Genomic DNA, 10,736 nt, shown 5'->3' with positions numbered 1-10,736 from the left:
TGTGGTATTGGAGAAGACTCTTGAGAGTCTCTTGGACTGCAAGGAGATCCAACCAGTCCATTCTAAAGGAGATCAGCCCTGGGTGTTCTTTGGAAGGAATGATGCTAAAGCTGAAACTCCAGTACTTTGGCCACCTCATGTGACGAGTTGACTCATTGGAAAAGACTCTGATACTGGGAGGGATTGGGGGCAGGAGGAGAAGGGGATGACAGAGGATGAGATGGCTGGATGGCATCACCGACTCGATGGACATGAGTCTGAGTGAACTCCGGGAGTTGGTGATGGACAGGGAGGCCTGGAGTGCTGCGATTCATGGGATCACAAAGAGTCGGATACAACTGAGCGACTGAACTGAAGTGAACTGAACTAATGGGGCTGGATGCCATGATCTCAGTTCTCTGAAGGACAATTAAGGAATCCAGTGTCTTTGACTAAGAACCAGCAAACCATCCCTGAAAAAGCTGGTCAGTGCTGCCCTTTGACCCTGGCCATCATCTTGTGAACCATGACTTTGTCTCTCAAGGCTTGTTCTCACCCTGAGAACATCTTAGGAGCCCTGACTCCAGTTTTTCTAAGTCATTCAGCCTCCTCCCACATCAGGACCATTACTCTGTATTCTGCCTCTTACCTGGAGCCTCCTCCCTTAGCTGTTACCCTGACTCCAGAATTTTCCAAGGACTAGGAGCTGTTCCCAGACCCTGGAGTCCAGGCTGGTGTCTGGTGTTTGTGCTGCTTTTCAAACCCAATCTCCTGCTTATTCTCAGGATGGTCACCTGATGCTGCTTCCAGTGGCCCATGGAGGTAACATAAAATGTGAGTTTTCTGATTCTTCTTCCTCAGACCCTCCAAAGACACATGTGGCCCATCACCCCATCTCTGACCATGAGGTCACCTTGAGGTGCTGGGCCCTGGGCTTCTATCCCGATGAGATCTCACTGACCTGGCAGCGTGACGGGGAGGACCAGACTCAGGACATGGAGCTTGTGGAGACCAGGCCTTCAGGGGATGGAACCTTCCAGAAGTGGGCAGCCCTGGTGGTGCCTTCTGGAGAGGAGCAGAGATACACGTGCCATGTGCAGCACGAGGGGCTTCAGGAGCCCCTCACCCTGAGATGGGGTAAGGAGGGGGTCGGAATGGAGCTTCCTCTTAGATAAGGCAGGAGCCCTTCTGGACACGATCAGCAAGGTCAGGACTGAAGCCTGAAGTCTGGGCCCCTTCCCTTTCTTCCACAGAACCTCCTCAGCCCTCCATCCCCATCATGGGCATCATTGTTGGCCTGGTTCTCCTCATGGTCACTGGAGCTGTGGTGACTGGAGCTGTGATTTGGAGGAAGAAGCACTCAGGTAGGGAAAGGAGGGAGGGATCTGAGTGTTCTTGTCTCACTGGGTGGGTTTCTGGCCCAGGTGGAAGTTTGCCTGCCTCCTTACTGAAAAGTACCCTCCACACATATGTGAAATCTGAGCCGATGCTAAGACTGACCCTTTTGTAAAGTACATGTGAAAGTGAAAGACAAATTTTTCATCTTCATAATTCCAGTTGGGGGCCTGTGTCTCAGCATTTGAAGGTCAGGAGGGAATGTCCCTGCTGAGGATAGACCTCAGGTAGTCCAGTCCCCTCATGTCTCCTTCCTTCATGTTCCTGAGCCTGTCCTGGATTTTTGGTCACAGTTCTGAAAAGTTCTTTTTTGTCCAGGACTGGGGAGTTCCTCTAGGATCTCATGACTCAGTCATCTCCCTGGTCTCTCACATGATACTTTCTTCTCACAGGTGAAAAAGGAAGGGGCTACACCCAGACTGCAAGTAAGTACAGAGAGGGTGATTCCTGAGACCCTTGTGAGGGTGCAGACAGGAGGCCACTCACCCTCCTCAAAGTGGCTTCTCCAGTTTCTCTCCTGTGGGTTCTGACCACATCCTGGTCTTGTTCTCCCCCAGGCAGTTACAGTGACCAGGGCTCTGATGTGTCTCTCACGGTTCCTAAAGGTGAGACCCTGGGGCTTCTAGATTGGGAGAGGAGTTGGGGCAGAGGGAACACACTGGGTGGCAGGGGTCTCTGAGTGGGACATGTGACCGTGTGAGGGGCTATGGAGATTGTCAGGCCTTACATGACTGACTGAACTGGTTCCTGATTCTTTTCTCTCACAGTGTGAGACAGCTGCCTTGTGGGGAGTGAGTGATGCTCTGTCCCACTTTGCCACGTCAGATCCCCGGACCCCTCTTTCTGCAGCTGCATCTGAAGGTGTCTGTGCTCCTATAGCGTAACATGAAGAGGTAGGGTCCGGGAGCCAGCACAGGAGTTCCCACCCATGACAAGGTCATGTGGGAGAGCCCTGATGGGCAAGGCGAGTCAGGGCTCCAGAGGCCCCCTGGACCTGCCTGAGCGTCTACCCCAAAACCAGCATCTGTTTTACTATTTTATGACTTTTACCAACTCCTCTGACATTCATGGGGGGCTATCCCCAACCACCTTTCTCTGTAAGAAAATCAACTTAGAGCTCTAGTTAATAAGTCTCCTGGGCATAATAGAAGTGTTTCAATTCAAACCCCTCTGATGACTTTCTGGCTTGCCTGACAGGTTTGTTCAGACTACTGCAGCTACGCATGTGATTGTTCACAGCCTCCCAACCATGAGAGGCACGGGAAGCTTAAGATATTCTAACAATGCAGAGCTTCTCAGAGAGTTAAAATTGTTAGAATAGAACTAGTAGAGGATTTCTTTGTTGAGCTAATGCTTGCTGCCAAGTTTCCATATCCCTTACCTACTGTGTCCCTGGAAGTGTATTAATTAACATAGTGGTATAGAGAAATATAAGTAGTAGCTTTAATGTTTGTAACCTTGGACTCTTGAGTTAATTCTTTTCTTGTTATAGCCCACCACACTTTTGCCCTATAGGAATGCAACTTTATTTAATGCTTTCAGAGGGTGGCGCCTGACTTTAGAATAATCACCTTTAGAGAAAATAAGTTCTCTAATTGACTAACCATTATTCAGAAGAAAGGGTCATAAAATGTTAAGAGGCCTCTTGGCCAGAAGATGATGTAAATCACCTAAAGCCTTTGCATATGGTAAGTTTGCAGAAAGAAAGCCTGGCTTCGATAGAGTCAAGGACTGCTGACCTTGCATGACTCTACATCCCCCTATTATCCTCTACGCACAACTTAAGGTATAAAAGCTACTTTGGACTTCACCATGCATCCCCTGCTGATCCTTGCCTTTGTGGGAGCTGCTGCCGCATCCAGGCGAGGCTGGGAGAATACAACATTGATGTCTTGGAGGGTGGTGAGCAGTTCATCGATGCGTCCAAGATCACCCGCCACCCCAAGTACAGCAGCTGGACTCTGGACAATGACATCCTGCTGATCAAACTCTCCACGCCTGTGCTTCCGCAGGCACCGAGTGCCTCATCTCCGGCTGGGGCAACACCCTGAGCAGTGGCGTCAACTACCCGGACCTGCTGCAATGCCTGGAGGCCCCGCTGCTGAGCCACGCCGACTGTGAAGCCTCGTACCCTGGACAGATCACTAACAACATGATCTGCGCTGGCTTCCTGGAAGGAGGCAAGGATTCCTGTCAGGGTGACTCTGGCGGCCCTGTGGCTTGCAACGGACAGCTCCAGGGCATTGTGTCCTGCGGCTACGGCTGTGCCCAGAAGGGCAAGCCTGGGGTCTACACCAAGGTCTGCAACTACGTGGACTGGATTCAGGAGACCATCGCTGCCAACAGCTGAAGCCCTGCCCCTCTGCCATCATTATGCTAATAAAGAGACTGCTCTACCTTAAAAAATTTTAAAAAAATAAAAATAAAAGCTACTTTGGAAAATAACATTGTGGACCTTGCTCAACAGGCTTGGTCTCCCTGTGTCGTTCTTGCTTCCTTTTCTCTCCTTTTCTTCTCTTCTCTGTTCTTCCTTCAGGATGACTAATTTGGAGCGCGGGGGCCCTCTGAGACCATTTATTTGCCTGGGCTTCTAAGACCCACCTGAGAAGGTGTCTAAGGTGGGGAACTTTCCGCGATTTGAGAGGGTGCCTGTGGCCTCCGTGGGCAGTGCAAACCTGATGTCACAGGTTTTATTGGCTTTCTGAGTAAACCAGTTAGTTCAAGCCTCTGTCTCTTTCTCCTTTTATCTATCCTTTCGCCAACGCCGTCCTCCCGAGGGAATCCCTGGATCCAACCGGGGCTGGACCCCGGTAATGGGGAGACTGCCAACCTCTTCCAATCCAAACTCCTGGATTTAAAAAGTGCTGCCTAATAGTCACAGCAGGAGGAATATGCGACCTGTCAGCCTGGGATCTTTTCTGAAGAGAAAATATCATTGTGTGTAGAGTGCAGACCGGTTGGTGTGGGAGGGAGGGTGATCCATTCTTGCGGGGAAAGCACAGGCAGCACTGATGTCAGTGTGAATGGATGATGTGCTGTAGCTGCTGCGAGAGAGCAAGTGGCTTGAGTCCACATTAATGAAGATGGAATACAGAGGCGTCTACACTGATCCTTCCTTCATCTGGTATTTGTTGTGTGTCTGATAGATGATGCTCTATTTTTGCATCAGTGAAACCTCAGTGAACTAACAGCAGACACCCTTTGTTGGCCTCGGGCAGTGTGTTCTGGTGAGGGGGGCAGAGTGAGCCTATAAGTGAGGGAAGTGTCTGCCTAGAGACTGGCAAGCGCTCTGAGGAAGGTGACCCAGAGAATAAGTGTGTGGGTACAGGGAATGTGGCTGTTTTACTAGGGTGGTCAGTGTAGGCCTCGTTGAGGAGATGATCTTTGAGTAAAGATGTGAAGGACATGAATGTCCATAAGCATGTCTGGGGGTAGTTCTCTCCAGGCAGAGGAGCCTCCAGTGCAAATACAGGAGGGCAGGAGAGTGTGTGTGTGTTCAAGGAAGAGCCAGAGGCAGGTGTGGCTGGAAGAGCAAGGAATTTCGATGAGATCCAGTGTCTGGCTAGATCATGTGTGCCTCCAGGATATTAGAAGGTGTCTTATGTCTGTGAAATATGTGGACTCACAAGATGGTTTGAGTTGAAGATGAGCTGGTGTGACTGCTCGTTAGAAGCATCAGTCTAACTGCTGAGCAGAAATCAGGAGGTGAAGGGTGAGCGAGGCAGTGGAGGAGCCTGAAGGATTAGTGTAGTGTCCAGGGTGGGGATGCTGGTGTTCCCCTGTACCCGCATTAGATCTAGACAGTCGGGAGTGGAGCCTGAGAATCTGCATTTGTAATAAGGTTGGTGCTGATGCTCCTGGTCTTCAGATCACACTTTTAGTAGCAGGAATGTACATAGACCGGGATTCCCACATGCTGTGTATCAGCCTCACACAAGGAGGTTGTTAAAGAAGCAATCCTTGGTCTTGTCCTAATACTCTGAGAAGGTGGTTCTGGGGAGAGGCTGAGCATTTCGTAAGAAGCCCCACAAGCAATTCTGGTGATCAGCCAATTTGGGACTCCCTGAGGCATATGAAAGTGAGTGGCCAGAGAGGGGTCTTAAATCCACATTTAAAAGCATTTTTTTTCTTCAGAAAGAAAAGGGAATTTATATTGACAATTCATATTGTCAATTATGAGGTGTGATGCTGAGAAATAATGTAGTTCTTATTCCACCTGAAGACTTAGGCAGTGGTTCACAGTTCAGCGTAATGAAGTCCTTGCTCTCTGAAACTATTCTCCAGGTTGAGTTCTCCTCACTTATTCTTGGAGCCAACAATGGGATCCAAATAAAGTTAGACATACAGTACTATATATAAATGGCTCCACAGGAACAGGATCCAGTGTCCACTCCAGGCCAGGTCCCACAAAGGAAGTTTCGGCCCTGCTGGGGCACAGTGTCACTGCTCACATAGTGAGCCCCTCGTACTGGGCGTGGACCCTGCGCTGAGGACGGCCATCACTGAGGCTCCTGACAACTGGAGGTTGTGTGACTCCCACTCTCAACATCCTTGTCAGATGCATCCTGCATAGTTCCAGCTTCTCTGTGTCACAGCGTCCTGAGTAGAGTCTGACATGTGGTCACCTGAGTGGTGGGACCTCAGCATCATGCTGTGTGCTCTGGCAAGAATATGTGGGAAAGTGGGTTTTCTTCTTTAGTGGAGGAAGGTGGTCTCTGCCTCCTACCAAGACTCTTTCAGTGTAGAAGTCTCCTAATGTGGAAATGCTCCTAATCAGGTGAGGGGGAGAAAGGGATGGACAAGAATGTCAAATTTCAATTGTTAGAGCAAAGATCTGGAACTGGAACTTGACCTGGTACAATGCAGGCACTCGGGTTTGGCTGAAAGAACAAGCGACTGATAAATGCCATCCGGGGTAGACATCTGCTTGCTTGTTTGTTTTCTTTTGTTTTCACTGGAGTGTAATTGATTTACAATGCTGGGTCACTTTCTGCTGTAGAATACAGTGAATCACCTATAAATATATTCAGTCTTTTCTAGATTCTTTCTGCAAATATGCCATTAGAGAGTGCTGGGTAGAGTTCCCTGTGCTATGCAGTATCCACAGCACTTTAAAGTGCTGCCCAGATGGTGGTGGAGGGAGATCCTAGGAGGATGGCTCTGCTCCAGATGCAGAAGAATCCAGACCAGGTGGGAGCACATCAGCAGGGTCCAGGATGACATTTCCAAAAAAGGAAAAACTGATGGAATATCCAAAGTATCCACACTTCTTGAGTCAGTCATGCAAACAGGGGAATCATTAGAGCTGAATTCCTGAGAGCTTCATAGAACATAATCAGCAAAAACAAAGCCTCATCAAGAGGCTCTTCAGTTCTTCACTTTCTGCCATTAAAGTGGTATCATCTTCTCATCTGGGGTTCTTGACATTTATTTCTCCTGGCAATCTTGATTCCAACTTGTGATTCATCCAGCCTGGCATCTTGCCAGCATATAAGTTAAATAAGCAGGGTGACAATCTACAGCCTTATTATACTCCTTTGGCAATTTTAAGCCAGTCCATAATTCTGTGTCTGTTTCTACCTATTGCTTCTTGACCTGCATACAGGTTTTCAGGAGGCAAGTAAGATAGCCTGGTATTCCCAATCTTTAAGACTATTCCACAGTTTGTTGTGATCCACACAGTCAAAGCCTTTAGCATAGTCAATGAAGCAGATGTTTTTTTGGAATTCTGTTGCTTTCTTTGTGATCCAACAAATGCTGGCAATTTGATCTCTGGTTCCTCTGCCTTTTCTAAACCCAGCTTGTACATCTGGAATTTCTCAATTCACATACTGCTGACACCTAGCTTGAAGAATTTTGAGCATAATTTTGCTAGCATGTGAAATGAGTACAATTGTACAGTAGTTTAAACATTCTTTGCCATTGCCCTTCTTAGGGATTGGAATGAAAACTGACCTTTTCCAGTCCTTTGGTTCACTTCACTTTCTCATATGTAGAAAAGCATTAAATCCTTTCACAGTGAAATCAGCTCCTTGTGACTAGCAGAAAACCTTTGGAAGACAAGTACTTGATTGCACTGAACTCCCCCCTTCACCAAAATCATATATACTGACCTTCCCTCCGTACCTCTGTGGAGCCGTTTCTCAGAGCTATCTGAGGTGCTGTCTCCCAGGTTGCAGTCCTCATTTTGCCCCAAATAAAACTTAACTCACATCTTAAGTTGAGTATCTTTTTTCTTGACAAGTGTAGTAGGGAAAATAAAAAGCTGAATGAATTAAGTATGATCAATATATAAATAAAGTGGGAACTGAAGGAATGGGAAGAGTGAAAGCAATGACTATCAACTATTGCATCAGCCACTGTGTGATGCGGCAGACAGTGGCTGTGACAGAAAAATCAAGCAGCAGTTCTAACAAGGGATCATGTTAGAGATTTGGAAATAAAAGCCGAAAGAATCAGCTAAAAAGTATTCAAAGTGGTCACCAATGGGAAAGCAGAAATTGAGAAGAATCAGGATTATAATAAGAGTCTGTATCATGAGAAATCATGCACAGATATTTGACTTCTTAATTTACAGACAAGTGTGCCTTTGATTAAATAATCACACAAGAAAATGAATGAGGATGAAAGTTTATGCTTAATGAGAGCTGAGTGCAACAAATGACACCTGAGAGTTTACTAAAATGCAAGAACACTTGAAACATGCATGCAAACTGCGTGAATGACGTTAACCTTGAGTAAAACCATGAAAGAATATATCATCCCATTCAGATAAACAGATATGGAATGAGTTCTCTATTCCCATTACCTTACTGTGTGCATCGTGTGCACCAGGCAGGGAGGGAACAGGCCCTGCCTAGGGAGAACCCTTGGCCACCCTCTTGCTTCCAGTCAGGTCCTCCTGCAGAAAGTGCTCCTGTCATCTGTCTCGGGTCTGTGGGAGGTGCCCCTTAGAACACGCGTGCCACAGATGCTTTACCTGGGTGGGGCTAAGGTTGTCCTGACCAAGGAGAGCACCGCTCACCTGTGTGCCCCAGACCAGAAGTCAGGAACGACTGAGGGTCCGATGGAGAAGTCTCACCTCCCATCTGCCCTGTGCAAATCAGCCTGAGCTGATGGAGATGCTGCTGCTTGGTTGATGCCTCCCAGTTCTGGGCTCCTTTATCGTCTCAGTTCAGGACACTCATCCCCAACAGTCACTGCTCCCTAGAAGCAGATGGTCCCATATTCCTCCTGATCAGAAGCCCCAAGCTCTGTCCTGTCCCCTCCCCCAACATCGCCCTTCAGCTCTGCTTCATCACATGAGGGTGACAACTGCTCAGGGGAGATTCCCCCCCAGGCTCAGCCACTGAACTCTGGCCCCAGGTGTCCCACTGCATTATCCCCCAGCCCTTTATGCTGAAGCTGCCAGAATGGGATCTGGAGGGAGAGAGAGGTGGGGGATTATTAGAGTCTCCTCAAGGCTGAGAGAAAACGCTCCTTTTCCCCAGAATCTTACACACTGTCCCTTCCCAGCATGCGAAACAAAATGAAATCCAGATGTGTATATTTAAAGAGCAGTTTTAATATGAAATTATTCAGATGTTGCAGGCATGAAGTAATGCGTATATTACTGTGACAAGGGTGAAGGGAACCTTAGATTTGCAGAAATCTGCTAGTAGTCATCTCAAGAGAAGCCACAATAAGGCAACTGGCAGAAAAAGCTCATTGGTAATAATTTATTGTCCATGTGCTCTATTATAATTAAAAAGCAAAAGTAATATTAGTACTAGTGTGGTACAGCTGCAACCACCTCAAATATATTAATGCTTTTAATTATCCCAATCACGACTGGAAAGAAACAATAGTTTTCTCATTTCATAGATGAAGAGATGGAGACCTCAAGAAGGATGTGTTATACTGTAAATCAACTACCTTCAAAAAAATAATCTATATGTATAATCTATATATATATCTATATGTAAAAATACATCTATGTGGAACCTAGAAAAATGGTACTGATGAACTATTTACAGAACAGGAATAGAGACACAGACGTGGGTAATGGACTTGTGAGGGAAGGAGAAGGTGGGATGAATTGAGAGTAGCACTGAAATATATACATTACCATGTGTAAAAAGCTACTGGGATAAACAGATATGGAATGAGTTCTCTATTCCCATTACCTTACTGTGCACCAGGCAGGGAGGGAACAGGACCTGACTACGTGCTCAACCTGCTGCTCAGCGACCTAGAGGGGTGGGATGGGGAAGGTGAGAGGGAAGTTCCAGAGGGAGGAGATACGTATATACTTTGAGAAGGCAATGGCACCCCATTCCAGTACTCTTGCCTGGAAAATCCCGTGGACGGAGGAGCCTGGTGGGCTGCAGTCCATGAGGTCGCTAAGAGTCAGAAACGACAGAGTGACTTCACTTTCATTTTTCCCTTTCATGCATTGGAGAAGGAAATGGCAACCCACTCCAGTGTTCTTGCCTGAAGAATCCCAGGGACAGAGGAGCCTGGTAGGCTGCTGTCTATGGGGTCGCACAGAGTCGGACACGACTGAAGTGACTTAGCAGCAGCAGCAGCAGCAGCAGCATGGCAGAAACCAATACCTTATAATGCAAGTATTCTCCAATTAAAAATAAAATATAAAATAAAAATAATTTAAAAATAATAAGATAAATAACAGAACACACAAAAAAGAAAAAGTGCTCTTAAGACCAGAACTAGGAACTGAATTCAGGCCTCCTGGCGGCAGATTCTAAGCTTCCCCTGTTAAACTGATGGAGCCGGAGTGCGACACAAGGACTGAAATTCTGGGTGTGTGAGGCCATTATGATCAGTTGGTTCCGTCTGGAATTGATCCAGGTCTTGTAGTCTAATAGGCTCTGGGGAAAAAGAAAAACCAATAAATCACTGACCAAGTGGTTGCAGAATAATGCTTTTCATTCCCTCAGAGATTCTCCTTCAGTTGCTTCAAAGTCAGATTCTGCCTTCCTCTGAGGGAAGACACACCTGTTCTTTTTTGCCTCCTTTTTCCCAGCTCTTGCTGGACTCCCCCCCTGACTCCATCCACATCATCACCTGTCCCTGCTGCCACCACCCTCCACGACAGGGACAGAAGTGGCAGGACACAAGGACAAGATCCAGAGTGAAAACCCAAGGCCTTTCCGCCTTGAACCCAGATCCATTCTCTAATGCAACGCGAGGCTCCCTCACAGACAGGACCCAGCTCCATGTTCCTCTAGCCTGGGAGTGGACACACACACAGTTCCTTTCTCTCCTCAGCTCTCGGCCTCCTCGCCCGCACAAGCACCTGCTCCACCGCTTGGCTCCACCTCAACTCCTGCAGCCCCCCTCCCTCTTCCCCCCTCCCCCCT

General features: G+C 47.6%; 2 protein-coding genes and 1 pseudogene across 2 annotated transcripts in view; 2 read left to right on the top strand and 1 right to left on the bottom strand.

Annotated features, from left to right (window-relative positions):
* The window catches only part of LOC104983816 (BOLA class I histocompatibility antigen, alpha chain BL3-7-like), a 5,078-nt gene extending 3,025 nt beyond the window's left edge, over positions 1-2,053 (top strand). Inside the window, exons 4-7 of the mRNA XM_010833353.1 lie at positions 841-1,116; positions 1,233-1,343; positions 1,767-1,799; positions 1,932-2,053. Coding sequence (XP_010831655.1) covers positions 841-1,116; positions 1,233-1,343; positions 1,767-1,799; positions 1,932-2,053 — 542 coding nt within the window. The remainder of the gene's footprint in view (positions 1-840; positions 1,117-1,232; positions 1,344-1,766; positions 1,800-1,931) is intronic.
* Positions 2,054-2,259: 206 nt separating this feature from the next.
* Positions 2,260-3,724, top strand: LOC104983815 (annotated as a pseudogene).
* A 6,336-nt stretch (positions 3,725-10,060) lies between these two features.
* The window catches only part of LOC104983814 (MHC class I polypeptide-related sequence A-like), a 7,243-nt gene continuing 6,567 nt past the window's right edge, over positions 10,061-10,736 (bottom strand). Inside the window, exon 4 of the mRNA XM_010833351.1 lies at positions 10,061-10,244. Within this exon, the coding sequence (XP_010831653.1) occupies positions 10,132-10,244 (113 nt within the window). The 3' untranslated portion in view covers positions 10,061-10,131. The remainder of the gene's footprint in view (positions 10,245-10,736) is intronic.

Source organism: Bison bison, unplaced genomic scaffold (genome assembly GCF_000754665.1).
Source record: "Bison bison bison isolate TAMUID 2011002044 unplaced genomic scaffold, Bison_UMD1.0 scf7180017863415, whole genome shotgun sequence".
In the NCBI taxonomy this organism is placed as follows: domain Eukaryota; kingdom Metazoa; phylum Chordata; class Mammalia; order Artiodactyla; family Bovidae; genus Bison; species Bison bison.
This window is presented reverse-complemented; position numbering and strand designations above follow the sequence as displayed.